Source organism: Hippoglossus stenolepis, chromosome 8 (assembly GCF_022539355.2).
Source record: "Hippoglossus stenolepis isolate QCI-W04-F060 chromosome 8, HSTE1.2, whole genome shotgun sequence".
In the NCBI taxonomy this organism is placed as follows: domain Eukaryota; kingdom Metazoa; phylum Chordata; class Actinopteri; order Pleuronectiformes; family Pleuronectidae; genus Hippoglossus; species Hippoglossus stenolepis.
Window position 1 is genome coordinate 11803886 of NC_061490.1, and position 18473 is coordinate 11822358.

Genomic DNA, 18473 nt, shown 5'->3' on the forward strand with positions numbered 1-18473 from the left:
TTACCTACAATTTTACTGAGTCTATTTCCTTAAAATGGTGTTTTATTAATGGGACCGTCCAGTCTTCTGTCTCCTCTGCAGCTCAAACGTGGTTAAACAACCAACAGCAGTGCACCACTTGACAATCATGATGCTTTTATTCTCTGAACACGCTTCCTTCCCAGAGCAGGATGTTTCATCACAACTGTATGAATCATAGATGTTATCCAACACGGTGCAGGTGAAACTGATAAAGTTCTGGGTTCGAGTAAAGACGTTGGTTTTTGTGTTCTCTGTGGTGTTTACCTCTGCATCACTCGTCACGTCACGCATGTTGTGTGGAAATGACATGTTGGGAGACGCAGTTATCTGGAGATGGGATCTGTGCTGACGACGGTGGGAGCAAACTCCACCCAGCAGATAGGATCTGCAGGCGGGCGGAGCGGAGGGCAGCGTGCGCCCACAGGGCTCGGGGCTGGTTGGTCGGGACGCCTCCTGACAAGTCCCGCAGAAAAACTTCTGAGGGGCAAAGTCCAGCCTGTGCGCCACGGAGACGGCGTGGTGGAAGTGTGCGCGTGTGTGAGTGTGAGTGTATGTGTGTGTGAGCCGGGAACTCATGTCGCATGGTATTTGAGAGAAATGCTCCAAAGATGGCGGTGGTAGTCGCGGGTTCCTCCGGAGTGCCAAAAAGTGGATTCGTGGAGGTGTTGGTGCGGGAGCAGTGGCACAAAGTTTTGGCCAACTTGAACGAGGAAGCGCTCACGCTGAGCTGCGAGGAGGGCGACGGCGTGAGCGACAATGTCAACTCCAACGGCGTCACGAACGGATCCTACCTGGACAACAACAACACCAACTCCAACAACGGCCCCCAGACCGTGCGCACCGCGTTCACGGACCTCCCGGAGCGAGTGCCCGAGGCGATCGCCAACCGAAAGCGGTGCGTCAAGGTGTGCAAGCAGGAGATCGGCGGGCTGGGGATCAGCATCAAGGGCGGCAAGGAGAACAAAATGCCCATCCTCATCAGTAAGATCTTCAAGGGGCTCGCAACGGACCAGACCCAGGCTCTGTACGTCGGGGACGCCATCCTGTCCGTGAACGGCATGAACCTGCGGGACGCGACCCACGACGAGGCGGTGCAGGCGCTGAAGCGGGCCGGGAAAGACGTGACTCTGGAAGGTAGGATGTTGCTGGAGAGACTGGGTGTGAGAGGAGGACAGAAGCGGAGTGTGAATCCTAAACTTTTCTCATTCATCTAGAGCCAAACAGGTCTTATTTCAGGGAGCACACCTGGGCAGATAGGAGTTAAAGGTTCATTATGTCACTCAGAAAGTCTTTACCTATATGTTATATATTCTGTTGAGTGGTAATATTTTCAATTTTTTTGCAGCAAGCCTATAGAAATCCACAATTGTATTCCTTGCATCACCTGTCAATGGCGTCATACCTCTATGTGGATATGTCAGGGTTGTGGTTGTCTGACAGAAGTGGCCAAATATTGACTTTATATCCAAGGTTCTTTTTAACACCGTTTAATGTCAACGTGACACTTGTAGATCTTGTTAAGTTCAGATCATCAGATGTTTGGATGTTAAAGCCAGGGTTGGTAATCCTGGAAAAGCTAGAAAGCGCAGGCTACATGCGACCGATACATCCCACCTCCTCCCATCGGCCCTCTAGTCAAAAGGAGAGGTGGCATTATTTTTCTTCCATCAGTTTCTTTTCTATTCATATCTCATTTCTTGAACATTTTTTTCTTATTAAGCTACAAAGTTGGTGGTTGCCATACAGCCTCGCTATCTCTCAGGGAACCAAAGTGAAAGAAGAATTGACACTTTTTTTCTGGCATCTCAGCAAAAGTATTTCATTTCCAGCAGAAGAAGGGAGGAGGCTGTATTTAAAGTGTGTATATGTAATGTGACTTTGCCGTGGGGACGCACTCGCTTTGTGCCCTAGTGGGGAAAAAAGGAGGCTGACTGGAGCTTTTGGTTCAAAAGAACAGTTTGGATTTCTAAGGAAAACAGTTATTATTCAGCCAGAGGTGCCATGGGAGAAACAAGCGAGATCAAACTAATGTTGTCTCCCTTTACCTCCTGGTGCACTTCTCCAAGAAAGAGCTCTCAACTCACACCCAAGGAGCAGTGCAGCAAAGTTGGTGTTTTGAAGATGTTTTTTGCCAAAAGTGAGGATGACAATTAGGCTGATGGCAGAGGGCAGATTCCACTGTGATGTCTGAGCATCATTTGCACACATGCAACCACGCACACACATTGACAGGCACAAACACACCCACACCCACAAACACACACACAAACACACCCACACCCACACCCACACCCACACACACAAACACACCCACACACACCCACACACACACATGCCCGTCTCTCTATAGTTGTGAGGACACTCATTGACGTAATGCATTCCCTAGCCCCTCACCCTAACCTGAACCATCACAACTAAATGCCTTACCCTCACCCTTACCCTTACCCTAACCCTAACCCTAACCTAAACCTAATTCTAACCTAACCCTAAAACCAAGTGTTAACCCTGAAAAAGCCAATTTAATTTTGAGGACCTCACAACGTCATAATGTCTCACACACACACACACTTTCACATACTGGAAATTGTGTCCACTTCTGATTTTTTCCTGTTTCTGAGAGGACTTTTGCACCCAAGATTGTACAAAGAACAAAGTCTCTCTCTCTCCACACCCACACACCACCACACACACACACACACACACACACACACACACACACACACACATAAATACATGGTGATGAGCGTTCCTGGGGGGGTACAGAGGCTACACTGCAGAGAGGAAAGCAGGTCCCAGCTGTAAACTTACCAAGATAAGACAGAAGGAGAGAAGGCAGGGACCGGGCCCTATTGAGGAGAGAGAGAAAGAAAAGGGAGGGGGTTGGAGCTGAAATGTGAATTTACTGGTCTTAATGGTGAGAAGGGGAGAGATGCAGCAGAAAGAGACGGAACTAGAGGGAGAGCTAACAAGGGAGGCTAAAAGGCTGATATACAGGTGACAGTGCAGGTGACTGTCGGGGTTACACAGTATTTCACCCTCAACTATCTGCATTTGGGAAAGCAGTGAAAGAAAGAGGCAGAAGATAAAATTACATTAAGGTGCATTTTCTCTGCTCAGTGTGAAAGGTACTTAACATGTGACCAAGCACGTAAACGTTCAAGTAAAAAGATGTGAGCAGTGAGATGTAAAGCCTAAAAAAGCATTTATTTCTGAATGTGCGTCACCGTCTAAGAAGTGAGAGAAGCAGACTGTGTTACATGAGGAGTGAGATCAGGAGGAAACATCTCAACTGTTAGGAGATAGTACACGTCTCTTGGGAGAGGACGTGTGCACTGTATCTTTCGTGTGTTTGGTAAGTGTGTCTCATTAGGAGGATGGTGGACGGAGTCAGCTAAGATATATGTGGACCACTCACTCCCACTTGATGCAGGCTGTAAGAGGGCAACAAATTGACACTCTGGTAAAGAAGAAACGTTCTCCAAACAAAGCTCTGGGGTTCGAGCTCTCATGTCAGAGGTGCACACTCTGTGGTTGTGTTCAGTGGCTCTTTGTGCCGTCTGACAAGCCACATGTAAATTCCCTTTTGAGGTTCGATCAAGCCTCTGCAGCTGTGACACAAAGCTCCTGCATGGCAACCACAGCCAGTGCCAGCATGGTGGTCCAGTGAAAGATTTGTAACGTATGACAAATGCCTTCAATTACGAACTAATGATAAGCAACAAACACTTGGTTACAAGATTGTACTTGTACTGAAAATAGCCAATTGAACCGGTACAGCGCACTGTAACTTCACTCTTGTAACTTCACTCTTGTAAATTCACTCTAAAGATTGTTAGGTGAGCAAAGACAACTTGGTGTTACTAATTACTTTATCATGCCTCTGTTCTCACAGCAAGCCATGACATGTACAGGACCAGGACCCTGAGTCACCAGAATAGAATTGAACCAATCAATCAAATTGTATTTCTATAGCTCTTATTCACAAATAACACTTTTGTCTCACAGGGTCAGAATACTGCAAGGTGCGACATCCTCTGTCCTTAACCCTCAACAAGAGTGAGGGTTAAGGACCTCAGGGAGAGCCACATGTGAGGGGAGAAGGGCAATAAATGCCACGTGTAACTGAGGACATCAGCAAAATAACAGTATTTACTACATTGATTAGAAGAATTCAGCCATCTTAATTTGACTATTATGTCCGTCTGTACTTTTGCTGCTGGAAACTAATCGCTGGACTCACACGTCGGCATTGGATGCGTCAACTGAAACGCTGTTCATCCACTTTGAAAAGTGTCATGTGTTGCAGAAGTGTATTGTGGTCCCTTTGCGTTGCTCGCGATGCATACGGCAGAAGTTGAGAAGAGCTGAACTTTTTATGCGACAATAGAGGCACCAGCCAATCGTATCATCTCCAAACAAACAGTGGTGTTGGCGAATTAAATCACGTTAATGTGAAAGCAGAGGCAACTGGCTAACCTGGTGTGTGTTCATTTGGTTTTGTCAATATTATTACCTGTGTATTTCTCTTTAGCTTTTTATTGATAGGTAGCATGAAATGTTAGCATAAAAGCTGGCTATGTTGTGTTTTCTGAACATGAAACTGTGATTGTTGTCGTTATGACGATTATACACCAAGCTTCAGGCACGTCCATAACCCATCAAGAGTTAATGCATAACATCACTGGAACTGCTTCTCTTCGGCAATGGGTCTGATGTAAGATGGTAGTGATGATGATGCTTCTTGCCTCGAGTAGAACCGAGTCTTTGCAAAAGTCTGTTTTAAAAAAGAACATCTCAGCAGGTCGTCATGCAAACTTCAGTGCATGTCTCCACAGGATGGGGAAATCCTTAGGACATAATTACAGTTAATAGAACTGGAGCAGAGGGAGCTTGTTGTTGCTTTGCAGCTCAGTTATTTTGTTTTCTAGTTTTTCAGGGACATCAGCTGGTTTTACATTAAATTTAAACCATATATTCAGTCCCTTTTGTTTACTCCTTATTAGTTGAAACCTCTCACCAGATTCCTGTAAACTCACCAGTATATCCACATGTCATAGAAAGTATTTTGTTCTTGCAGAGTAGGGAAATGCAGTGTCATCCCTTTCCAGTCTCCCCCTGCCACAGCCTTCCTCATATCAAATTCGGCAGCAGTCCTATACGCGCAGAAATGTCTAGTTGGGCTGTGTTTGTTATGTCTGTTGTTTCATTACAGGACAGAGGGAAAAAAACAGGAAACATCTTGTCCTTCGGTGTTTTTTCAGTATTGTGTACCATATTAGTAATCTGCTCCCTCACAGCTCTTTGTGACAAACTGACACTCTGAAAGAACTTGACTGTTACCAGCTTCACCAGCTTTACAGTAGGAACAAGCCTCCTTTACAAATTTTCCTGAATGAGGTTTCAGCATCTTCGTAATGAGCTCGCTTCGCCACAAAACTTGCTTACATACAGTAACATTGTCTCTGTCAGAATGTGGTCTGGTAAATTCTGCTTGTCAAACTCATGTTTACAGTTGTAATTCAACCACATCCTTACAAACTAGGAACACTGGCTTGTCTTTCATTTCAACAAAACACTATCATGTGTCAAATTTTCTTGGAAAACCCAATATTCTGCCTCCACAGAGGTATGACACATCTCCACTTCCTCCCACTATTAGGAGCCAGAGTCTGTGCCGTAGCTATGGAGCTGGAGCTGCAGCAACCATTTCTAACGATGCACATGCTCGACCAATCGTGAGCAAGTCTCAGCGGTCAATCATAACGTTTCAACCTATTCCTATAACTTTAAATAATAAAAAAATTATTAGCACTTGAACATACCTCAGTGTGATAAAAAAATTACTGTAAACGCCAGAAACCATCTTTGAGAAAAACGTATCTGATCTATACTATGACTTTTTTCCATCCACTAACATGGAGGAGGCGAGATTTATGACCTATACTGCAGCTAGCCAGCAGATGGCGATTGAGACACATTGGCTTCACTTTTGGGGAGCAGTAATGTCTATCACGCTTAAAGACTGAACCCCACAAAATAACATATTGTAGGTATGTCCTTGGTCTAATGAGTAGTAAGGGAAAAGGCTAATACTACTGTAGGTTGTAAGCTAGTTGGATTTGTTAACATTTACAGCTTAGAGACAAACAAGCTTCTACTCTCCACGTTTTTTTCGGTTTCTGGAAGGTTAATAAGAAATACAGTCCAAACTCTTTAGATGCAGAGTATTGATCACACTACAGCCCAAAGCACGAACACATAAATATGGAGAAATCCAAAACTTGAAAGACCTGCCATGCCTAGTCGGGGCTGCTCATCTTTGTGAATTCATATCAATCTCAGGACCCATATTGAAATGATGGAAAAGCTTTTATCTAGAATTGATAAATGTGAAATCTTTGACGTAGATAGTGCAGGTTGGAATTTGGAGTACAAGGGGAGATTTGACACCAGATGTGTTTCAGGGCAGCCACAGAGAAGAAGAAATCAATAATGGAAAAAAAAGAAGAACATCTGCCAAACTACAGCAGACAGGAAATGACTCAGCTCTCCTGTTGAACCCTTAACAAGCCATACCTCTCATCACCTGACATCTGGATGGCTCTGTGTGTGTGTGTGTGTGTGTGTGTGTGTGTGTGTGTGTGTGTGTGTGTGTGTGTGTGTGTGTGTGTGTGTGTGTGTGTGTGTGTGTGTGTGTGTGTGTGTGTGTGTGTGTGTGTGTGTGTGTGTGTGTGTGTGTGTGTGTATGAGCATGTGTCGACTTGAGTATATTTATAGGTATATTCAGGTGTACTCTGTATCAGTCTAGACTGCTGCTACAGTGAAAATGTGGACCAGTGTACGAGAGACAGATCATCCACTGTATGTGTCTACCAGCTGACTGTTTATGTCATTAGAGGAGCTCATCATCTCCTCCGCCACTGTCTGCAGAGTCTGACTCAGAGTGGATGATGGCGATGATTATAACAATGCGTGGAGTTGCAGCAGCGATTGTTGTGGTGGAGATAATAGAATGAATCATTCGTTCGCCTCCTCTGTGGATGTTTATACAGCCGAAAACAAAAGCCGAGGCTCATCTGTTTTTCCTGTCAGCTTTGTTTGAGGAAGACAAAAAAACCTCCATTCCCCTCCAGGTGTAATCATCGTGTTTGTTTTGTTCCATTTGTTTCTTGTGATGGGAATCATGAGACTGAACTGTTCTGAACGCTTCAGTTACACAGTCCAATTAGGAAACTGAGGAAATATTAAACAGGGTGACCACAGATGACCCAAAATATGACGGCTGTTATGTCGCTTCACCAATTTCTGTGGACGCTTTCTGTGAAAAAAAACCTGCCATCTGCTCCCACGTTCTGTGGTTTCTGATGCCGTTGATAGAACATGTAACACGCAGCCCTGAGGTTTAATGTCTGATGATCATGAAGATGGGTACCGTGCTTTTTAATCTTTTAGCATTTTGTCTTTGCAAAAAGTCTCTTTGTGGAAACCTCCTTCTGACATTCGGAAAAGTTGCTTTGATAAAGTTTTGCTATGACTGGGGAAGAAAAAAGGACAATTTTTGATGACACCTGGTGAATTGACCGTGTGTTAATCCCCACCCCATTTAAATGCTTCTGTCAAGCTTTGCGTTCTCATGGCGACAGATTTACCGTTTAATATTCTTTGGCATTTTTTTTTTTAAACAATGTCTCCCTGATTTCCCTGGACTAACATATTAATGAGGTTCTTTGGTCTGTAATATTTGGGTTATTGCTTAGTGTAATGGAAATGTCACATGTCAATATACAGTAAATGCAAACATAGTATTTGGCAAATAATCCCCTGAAATGTGTTTTTAATAGCACCTATTTAACCACACATAATTCCCACATTCACATAATCATGGCTCCATTTTCAGCTACATCTATTTATTATTATCTTCAGTACTTTATATAAGAGACCTGTCAAACTAATTCCCTGTCAGCTCATTTCTCTGCCTCTTCTTAGATGTGTGCCAGTTGGTAACTGTTTGACATGAAGTTCAAAGATCAGCACCATCTTACTTCCTGTTCACTGTTCAGTTAAGATGATATTTGAACTCTCTGAGACATTGGTCCAAACCCAACAAAAAGAAGCCCTGAGGCTGGATTTGTAAAGTACCCAGGTACCAGTGCAAGAGCGGAAGTATTCATTCTGCAATCAGAGCAGCCTTTTTTCTACTGTTCTGCCTCTTTACCCTCGTCTGGTCTCTTTCCAACTTCTGAATATGTTAAACCTCATAATCTTTCACAAATACAAATTCAGAGGATAAAGTCCAATGACCTCAGACCTTATTAATTATTGTTAAGACCATGAAGTGAAAAAGACACAAGGCTGATACAGTATTACGTCTGATGTGTGTGTGTACTCGTACATATATCTCTGTAAGGACTATTCTGAGCATGTTTGAACTGAATGAGGACATTTCAAAGGTCTGTTTTAAACATGCTTTTACAGTTTTAAAGGTTTAGAATAATTAGGTTTAGGTAAGGGTCTATTAGGTGAAGATTAGGGGTAAAATGTGAATTGTGGTTCGGTTAAGGTTAGGGTTCTCCAATAATTGGTCATGGTTCAGGTTAAGGATTAAGTTTTGTTAGGCTGTCCACATTGAATGGAAGTCAATGTGAAGTCCTTATAAGGATACCAGCACAAACCTGTGTGTGTGTGTGATTGGGGGTTGGTGCTGCACAAACACACAGGGGTATGACTGAACAAGTGTGTGTTTGTGTGTATTCAACGTGAAGTTATGTTGAAGATTCTGAAATCCCCAAGTTGCTGGGTTCACTGTGCATCTGATGGATGGATGGATGGACGGATGGATGGATGGAAGTGGAAGTGAATAGAGGGTTACATGCAGATTTTAAATAAGCGAACAGCTTTTGAAGGTCATGAAGGGCAGTGAATGGTATTTTAATTGGGGACTTGAACAGCTGCTCTACTATAAGAATGACCTCTAAATGAAGTTTAGAGTGGGAGTCACAGTAAAGAAAAGATTTAGTTGTGTGTTTGTATCCATGCTCTCACTTTATCTAATGCATGAGCTGGAAAAATGGAAAATAGACTCAGACAGTTGTAGGAGGGCAGCCGCTCATTTGGACGTTTTTTTGTTGTTGTGTAACTTATGTAAAACCCGCAGCTCGACGCCTGGATGCAAACGAAGGCTCGAGCAGCAGCAGTAGCTCTCTCCTCTGCAAGTTCTTATCGTGCTATTGAGGTTATTGTGCAGAGTTGGCCGTGCTGTTGCTGTAATGGAATAAAAACATGACCCAGGGGAAATGCACATACATTTGCACACTTCCAGTGTAATGATCACACGGATTCCACCCCGTTTATTTTCCCTTCCACTGGAAACACTTACAGCTATAACAGTTTTATTTCTGGCCACAGTGACGCTTGTCAATGAGTTTATGTTTCCTCCTTCCAGGCTGCCTCTGTAAATGTTAATGGAAAACATATCGCCTACTAATCATGATATTTTCATTATAGCTGTGTGTGTTTTCAATTTAGTCAGTTCAGTGAGTGGACTGTGGTGGTGACATCAATACAGAGACATTTGAAATTCATCTTGTTTAAGGTCAATTTCCTAAAGTAGGACTGTAACTAATGATTGTTTTCAATATTGTTAAACTTGTCAATAATGTTTAAAAAAAATAATTGTTAAACCCATAAAGCGTTAAAAAAGTTTATCACAAAGAGAAATCATTTTTGTGCAACCACCAATTTTAAGCCAAATATTTTCAATTTAAAATTAAGTCAAAGAAAATTTGAACTTACTCACATTTTTATTCTAAAGCTAGAGAATATTTGGCATTTTGCTTGATTAAGAATGAATAATCAATTATAAGAATTGTTTAATTGTTGTATTTTTCCAGTACCACTCTCCATTCACTCGTTCTCATTCTTCAGTTCACTCCACACTCCTCATGGTAATAAGTGAGGCTCTGTAAAGTGTAAAGCCAGATTGATTGTTAATGCAGGAGGTTAATGGGCGTCCTGGGAGTCGCAGCTTTTGATTTATAGCTCAGCGTCTGGTTTCTCCTGTTGGTATCAGCCCTGCAACACTAGATGGATGTATTGTACCTGATTAGGTCTTATCAGGCTTTAATTATATCCCCACAGTGACTGTGTTTACACGGTTTCATTAACTTTATGATAAGGAGGGAAGGTGGAGGATTCATCTTGTTTCATTTTCTGATTATGAGGCTGAGCCATGCAGTCGCTGTATTTACATTGTTTTGGTCACTGTGTGCGGACATTTCCCTGAAATTTGTATGTGGAAAACGTCTGTGTCAGAGTACAGCAGGAAACTTCACAGCGAGTGAGTAGGTGTCTTGATGACGTTTCTAACGCATGAGGGACGTGAAGCTAGAAGAATTTAAATATCTCAGGATGAAGAAGAGCCTGTCATATATGTAAAAGACGGCGATGAAGATGTAGACTTGGAAAGACAAAGAGATTTGACAGCTTTTGGCAATAAGGGCTGACACCGGTGTCAATGTGCTGTGAACAAAAATGCGTTGCTTTCCATGGAAGGAATTTATAAGTCACGTCTTGCCTTCTGCCAGCTCTACCCTCAGACACCACTACTCACACATGAGTTTGGGAAATGTTCCTCTTCTTTTCATGTCTGAAAAGAGCTGATTGATCAGGAGGGATCTCAGGGAGCAGAGGCATGAAAATGTTGGTAATCTCTTCCGGCATCAGAAACGGAAGCAGCTCTGCTGACCAATCACAGTTCACGTTGGAGCTTCGGAGGCGCAGCGTGCAGTGACACTTTTCGGAAGGAGCATGTGAGCTGTAGTCTTTGTGGCTGTGATTGGCATTAGAGTCCAACACTCAGGAGAGGGTTGTCGGACTTAACAGCGCCCAACTTGAGTGCTGGTGCGATTGGAAGCAAGAGGGAATATGTCTAAGACCAGATCTCCCTGACAGAACATACTACACACAAACGTGGGAGTCACCAGTGTTGTGTCGAAGACCTTTTCTCCGTCGACAATGTGTTTTTCCTTCTGACCTAAATCTAAACAGAATCTTTCAGCCATTTCTCCCTCCTTTAATTTGACATGACTTAGTGGGTTGTTCTGCTGTGCAATAGGATCACATCGTCTCTGTGGGTCCAATGAGGACATCACCCCCGTCTCTTCCTCTTTGTTATGTGTCAGTCTGTCATCTCTTCTCTACAGGTTGGCGGTTAGGCTTGTTACACCATCTCACAGGGGCCCATAGTGTCTTCTCCCAAGAATAACTCACATGCTGGATTACAAATGCCACCAGCCATATGCCAATTATACGCGGCTCGTACAGTGGGATATGCCAATTACACATCCAGGGCATACCAGGGATTCAGAACGCTCAGGACAGAGAGAGTGTGCTAAGCGCCCCCTTTATCTCTGCCTCTCAATTTCTGTCTTTCATTGAAACATGTGTCCTGACTTCCCTTTTCTTCTCCCCCTCTCAAACCTAAAAGCAGGTGGGATCTAAAAATAGTTCTAAAGCCTCCAGTGACTCAGAGTTTGACTTTTACAAGTAGAGCTTTTTGTTTTTACTGCTTTGGAAAGTTTCTCAGGTGGGCCCGGCAGCTTGAGTTGTGACCGCATCTCGAAAAATATCGGTGCTGTGACTTTCTTTTTCTTGCTGCTTGCCGGTAGCAGCAGAGACGAGGTTTGAATTATCAGAAAGAATACTTACATTTTACGACATTAGCCGAAGTGAAGAGCCCATCCGAGTCTGTTATGGCCTTTGGCGCTTTGACATTTGCTGTGATCATTTCAAACTGGCAGAGGAGAAGGCCGATGGCTTCATTTGCATATTCAGTGATGGAATAACAAATTAATTTGACTATAACATAAAGACTTATGTTTCCTTAAATGGAAATCAACTCACCCTTTCGTGCAAACCAGTGGACCGGAGTCCTTTTGTGAGTTCAAGCGGCATTAATAAGAAAAACTGTAGCAGAGAATTATTTCTCTGTCTGCAGCACTGTGTAAGTCTGATACCTTGTAAATGCCTCAGGGGCAGTATAATTAAACAGCTTCCATGTCTGCCATGTATCTGAACCACTGTGTTGCACACGCATCCTTCCTCTGACCTGAAGCAACAAAGTACAACAACTTCAAAACAGCCACGCACAGTTTTACTTGTAACTGCTCCGATACACTTTACATCAAAAAATGGCCACAAGGTTCATCTTAGATTCTACTCAAATTTTAATTAACCCCTGTTAAATGATGTAAAAATAGAGCCAGCTCCAGCAAGAGACTCGTTTTCATTTTGTACAGTTGGCTTTTCCTTAAAACTTCAAGTGACAAAAACAATTGTTGGGTTTAACTCATTATGAGGTAAATACATAAGGTTCAGTTTACAGCACAAAGGAAGAGCATCTGCCATTGTGCAACCTAAACCACAGGAGCGTTGGGGAATTATTTTTCCCCGGTAGCTTTCCCCAGGTGGTGTTGGAATGGAAGTCGATGGAGTAACTGCGGAAACTCTACCCGACAAAACAACAATGGCTCTGATGTCGGAGGAGGTGAAGAAGACACAGAGCGTGACAGAAAGGAGTGAACTCATGCTCTCATGTGCACCGCGAATGAGGAACATAGACAGGGCCAGTAAAGAGACTGACAGGGATGGTAAAAACTTTATACATTTTCTAAATAGTCCACAAGCCCACTGATATGGTGAATTTGTTGCGGTTGTTGCGGTTGTTGCGGTTGTTGCTGGGGCTCATCCAACCATGACCTCTTGGACGTGACCATCATTCAGTGAACATTATTTCTAATGGAAAAGAAAGTAATAAAACCTTTCGTAAAAGTGGTAAGCTCTGGGTTTCTAGTTCAAACTGGGATTCTTGTGGTTGTTCCTTACTTTGGACAGTAAGCTGTTGCGTTGCTAATGCTGCCACAAACAAGCATCTGTGATTCATTGTCTCATTCATTGGTTTTCTCTTCACCCACGTCTGTTTGCTTGTTTGTAGACAAGATTATACAAAAACAGTTGAATAAATTTCCATGAAACTTGATGCAAGGATGTGGGTCAGGGAAGAAACCATTCCATTTGAATGCAGATGCAGGAAATGTTTTAACTGTCTTTAACATTGCGAGAGTGCGATTTTTGTTTTTTCTAAATTCATGGATCTTGATGAAAAAATGTTATATTCAGGCATATTTAGTGGAATGATATCTATAAGTGTGTGAAATATTTAAGGTTTCGAGTCGACCTTACTATGTAGGTCTAGTTGTCTATATTATAATCCATACTAAGTACATGTTATGTTGGTGGCCTTTCTAGAGTGAGCTGTTATCATGATAACTGGGTCAAATGGAAAATGATCTGTCTGACGACAGTGCCAACAATACCACTTGGAAATACATATTTAAAGAATAAAAAGTTATGTTATTCCTTAAGCATTTTATCAAACTATTAAATAAGTATATGGGTCAGTAACTTGTATCCTGTGAAATACTGTGTGAAAGTGTTTCTTTGCCTAAAACAATCTGATGTTTTATTCCTTTATGTTTTGCCAATTGATGGGTTAAAACTCACCCTCTACCTCCCCAATATGTCTCCAGAACATTTGAATCAAATAATCTGCTGCTTTCATATCCCTGTTATCCACTGAAAATCCCTTTGTCTTTATTTCCCCACCCAGTCAAGTACATGCGCGAGGCAACGCCGTACGTCAAAAAGGGCTCCCCTGTGTCAGAGATCGGCTGGGAAACCCCCCCTCCGGAGTCTCCCCGCATCGGCAGCCCTCCCATCACCTCCCCCTCCTCATCCGACCCTTCGAACCCCACCACCCAGCCCTCCCTGTCTCCCCTCGGTGACAGAAGGTGCATACCGCTCAAGATGTGTTGTGTAACCCGAGCAATGACCACGCCAGACCCTGAGAACAGGTAGGTGAGACACACAAGAGACACACACACACGTCTGCACAACTATGATTGTAAGGACATTGCACTGACTTCCATTCACTGAGACTGACTAATCCAAACCCTAATAGCCTTTAGCTTAACTAATTTCTGCTTGAACTTTAGCTTAACACACACACACACACACACACACACACACACACACACACACACACACACACACACACACACACGATCTAACCCAAACAAGTTGTTGGTTGTTGTATTATATTTTCAACAATGTTCAAACCCTGAGAAATCCCAAACTTTAATCAAGGTAATGGGATGTTTTCATTTATTACGTCGTGGTCACTTTACCTTTGCCCATCTCAGCTTTAACATCCGGAACAAAGGACGTACGACATAGTAAAAACAAACTGCTTGCCAGTTAGCCAGTTGACTTATTATTCAGTGATGTTTGCTGCGTACCATGAATATCACTTTAATACATCACCTCATCCATGAACACGATTTGCGCCCTGTCAGGTAGATTTTCATCGGCAACGGTGGTGAAGACATCAACTCCCATGATCCTACGCTGCTCCACGACATCATCAAACTAGGGGTTTTATTGTTGTTTTGAATGAGAGGCCCCTAGCTGCCAAAGTTCCAGATTGTGTGTTTAAAAACAATCGGTGTATATCCTTGCTGGTCCGTTTCAATCGATGTTTCAATCCTTCAGGACGATCACTTGGTACAGTCAATAATGCACCATGGGAAACAGTGGCAGCCACTGCAGAGGAAATGCTTCATCACATTTCCGTTCAACTTTAACCACACCACCAATATGAAAAGGATGGGGGTTGATAATTGTCAGGCGAGCGTAGTGACAAACCACATGGTTTGAACCCACGGTAAGCTAATTCTCCTCAGCCCCAGCAGAGTGACAGTGGGTCTGCAGCTTCCTCTGATATCCTGAAGGGATTGGCTAATAGTGTTTTTATCAACAACAACAAATTTCAAGCCATTTTCACTTTTTCTTAAAAACAGACATTTGAAGTAGTTCTTAGATAAGTCGGAGTCAGCGGGGGGGGGGTCTGTTAGGAGGAGTCGTCAAGTTAATTGGGTGGTAATATGACAATGGCCCAATCAAACAGAACTGGGGGAAGGAAGTGATATACTCTTTTTACTTCCTCGGTGTCAAGCTGTGAATTTGTGCTTTCTGTCCTACTTCTGTTTTCCTCTTACTGTGTTGTTTCCCTTCCCACTTTTTGTCTTTGCCGCTTTCTGTTTTGTTTTTCAATCACTTGTTTGTGTCTGTGTGTTTGTGTCTTTCTGCTCCTTTTGTCTTCTCCACGTCTTTTCTTTTGTGATCTCTTGTTCCCGGCGTTCTCTTTTATCCGTCTAAATCAATACCTCTCTATCTCCATCATCTTCCCATCAATCTCCTTCGATTGTTTTGTTTTTTTTCCTCTCGCCACAATTCTCTGTGTATCTCCGCCCGCTGTTCCTCCACCCATGTGTGTCCCCCGCTGCATGTGTGTGATTTGAGAAGGGGGAGAAAGTTGAACCTCACCAACTTTCAAAGCTTCAGAGGATGGAGGGAACATCAAAGTGGAGCGATAACAGTGACCGCTTTCTGTGTCTGTACAGACGGTGCTAGACGGTTTGACGGCGAAACTGAAAGAATTTAAACGTGAGCACTCACAAACAAACAACAACAAACACAAAAATGAAAGCGTGGATCATCTTACACGGACACAGCAGATGGTTCTCTGTTGTCTTGTTATTGTACGAGCAAAATGTATCTTATTTGCCACTGGAAAAAAAACATTTAAAAAGTACATAGCTCTTAACAGATGTAAATGCGATTGTCACATTTCTACGCTGGCGATGTTTACAGTCTTTGTGGAGCAAGACACCAACAGAGAAGATCTGAACTTCTCCGCCTGAGGCTCCTCATGGCTCCTCATGTGGATGATCTGAAGCCATGCTCACACTTATTTTGAAAGGGCATCAAATATTGAGTATGGCTTTATGAAGCTGATGGGGGGGCTCAAGGCAAAAAGTAGCTCCTGAGCCCCCCCACGTAGGACCCCCTGTGTACAATAGTCATCTACTGTTTTAAAACATGACCCTGGGCTCGCTTAGAGTTTGACGAGAATATCAACACCCTTCACACATGTATGTGGCTCAACTATGCAGGTGGTGCTTGGAGGCTGTTAGCTGAGGCTATATCCATACTACTAAGTTCTCATTTGTTTATACAGTCTGTGGTAATGCTCCTTTACTAAAACAATTTATCTCATTTATTTATACAATGTAAGCAGACGAGGTTTAGAGGGAGTTCCGCGCTGAAACTATTTCTTCAACTTCAACAGTATGTGTATCTGCCCAGCTCTTCGCTGGTTGCCAGGTGACAGGAAAACAAACTGTCAACTTTAGACGTCTCTTTGTGTATGAACGAAACAAATAACACACATCATTTTAATGGGTATGTTATAGATGTGCTGAACAGAACCAGGCTTAAGCTAGATTTTGACACAATGCAGGTCGGACAATAAAAAAAGAGCCCACCTCAAGATCCTCATCACGTCAGCTGATTCCCAAACGTAGTTGAAGTTGATTACATAAGCCCAGAATCATTTCCAGTGAAGCCGAGGCCCTGAGGCCCTGGGGACAGTTGCCATGTTTTCCAGGCTGGTAATTCAGCTTCTGCCACAAGTGACGTCACAAGACGGACTTACTGTCGTCTGTGAATCCAACTTCAAGCTCCATTTATGAGAATCTTGAACTGAAAAATAATGGAAAGGTTCTTGGTGGAAACAGCTTTTGAAATATGATCCGATGAGGTCAGTTTGTTTAAAAAAAGGACATTTACAGGTTTTTACAGAAGTTTGTGAGGACATGACCGGAGTCAGTTGTTCAGAGATATGAATCTGTACAATTGACACAAAATCGGCAATAAAATGTGATCATAACTTTCAAAATGCTCAGTGAGGCATTGACCTGTACATGTACAAATCTTAGATTACGGATTAAAGAGCACGATAGTGTTGAACATTGACTTTATTTACCATAACTTGACTTTATGGGTCCTTCACTTTTACAAGAAGTCTCATCTGATGACATGGTGAGTTTTTGCTTCACACAGATAACAGACTGCTTTGTGGTTTGATAAAGCCCTAGGGCGGAAACACACACACACACACACACACACACACACACACACACACACACACACACACACACACACACACACACACGCACACAAGCACACAGTCCTCTGCTAAATTGACCTTGACAAGCTGTTTTTTTATGAAGTTCCTTGCAGCCAGGACAAATTCCGCTTTGACTCACGAGCAAATATTTAGTAAATGTTTGAATGGGACACCCAATGTTGAATTTGGTTCACTGTGTTTAATCCATGTCCAGATCATATGGTCACAGAAAGTTAAATATTGCAGGGAAACATGAAACCTACTTTCTGTTTTTCTTATTTTGAGGTTTCAGAGCCGAATTGGTTTGAAAAGCTCTATGTTAAGTGACAGCGAAATCCTGCTTCCTCTTTTTTTTTTTCTTTACCAGACTCAGCGCAATGTAGCATCTCTCTGAGGGTTTCTGTTTTCATTTCAGCAGATGTTGTTTAAAGTGGGTTCAAGCCTGAGAGGATAGAACGATGTGGAACACACGAGGAGAAAAGATGAGAGTAGAGAAGAAATTATTTTTGTCACCTGAACATGTGAGGACAAAGTGCAGCTTTCTGTCAAATTCATGACAAATACAAAAATGTGCAACATCCTTATCACTTGTGGTGAAGAGATTAGGATTAGGAGTTTTACCCAACCTGTTAAAACAGCTGTAAAATGTTTTTACTGGACCTTGACGAAGCTTTGTGAAGTTTGAAAAGCAACAACCCCCATGATGGTAACGGGATTATCTCTGCTTGGATTTAGAGACTTCACATTTGAGAAAACATGGGTGTGTAGGGGTAACAACAATTAGGATTTAGGGCTCCAAGTCAGGATTATTTCCATTATTGATTTATCATTATTTAGTTTTTGTTCAGCCCAGTTTCTTGTGCTGCTTTCAGAAGTGCCGACATTTTACTGAGGGACTGTATGAGAGAACACAAACCTCTGAGTCAGTTGTTCCTGACATTTTCCAGAATGTTTCCTGCCAGGCCCCTTGTAAAATGTCAGCAAATTGTTTGAGTAGGCCCATGTGAGAATACAGCAAAAAAACGTTCCAGAAAACTCAGTGAGCGAGTGGGCGTGTTGATGACATTTCTAACATGTGACACACAAATATCTCAGAATTAAAAAATAGGTGCCATATATGCAAGAGATGCTGACGAAGATATCAACTTGGAAAGACAATGAGATTGGAGAGCTTTTGGGGACAAGGGCCGACTCCAGTGTTGAAAAGTGTGATTTCAACAGCAACACAATTTACACGTCATATCCTGCCTCTGGCATGTTTTACTTGGGTGCCGCCCACTGAACACGTCTGAACCCAGACAGTCTCCAACACACACATTCTTCATAGGTGAAAGGCAAACTCTGGACATTTTCCAATTTTCCATTT

The 18473-nt window shown here is 42.7% G+C and overlaps 1 protein-coding gene across 1 annotated transcript in view; it reads left to right on the forward strand.

Annotated features, from left to right (window-relative positions):
- Positions 1 to 211: 211 nt before the first annotated feature.
- Positions 212 to 18473, forward strand: part of sntb1 (syntrophin, basic 1) — a 37787-nt gene continuing 19525 nt past the window's right edge. The window contains exons 1-2 of the mRNA XM_035164457.2: positions 212 to 1155; positions 13688 to 13931. Coding sequence (XP_035020348.2) covers positions 603 to 1155; positions 13688 to 13931 — 797 coding nt within the window. The 5' untranslated portion in view covers positions 212 to 602. The remainder of the gene's footprint in view (positions 1156 to 13687; positions 13932 to 18473) is intronic.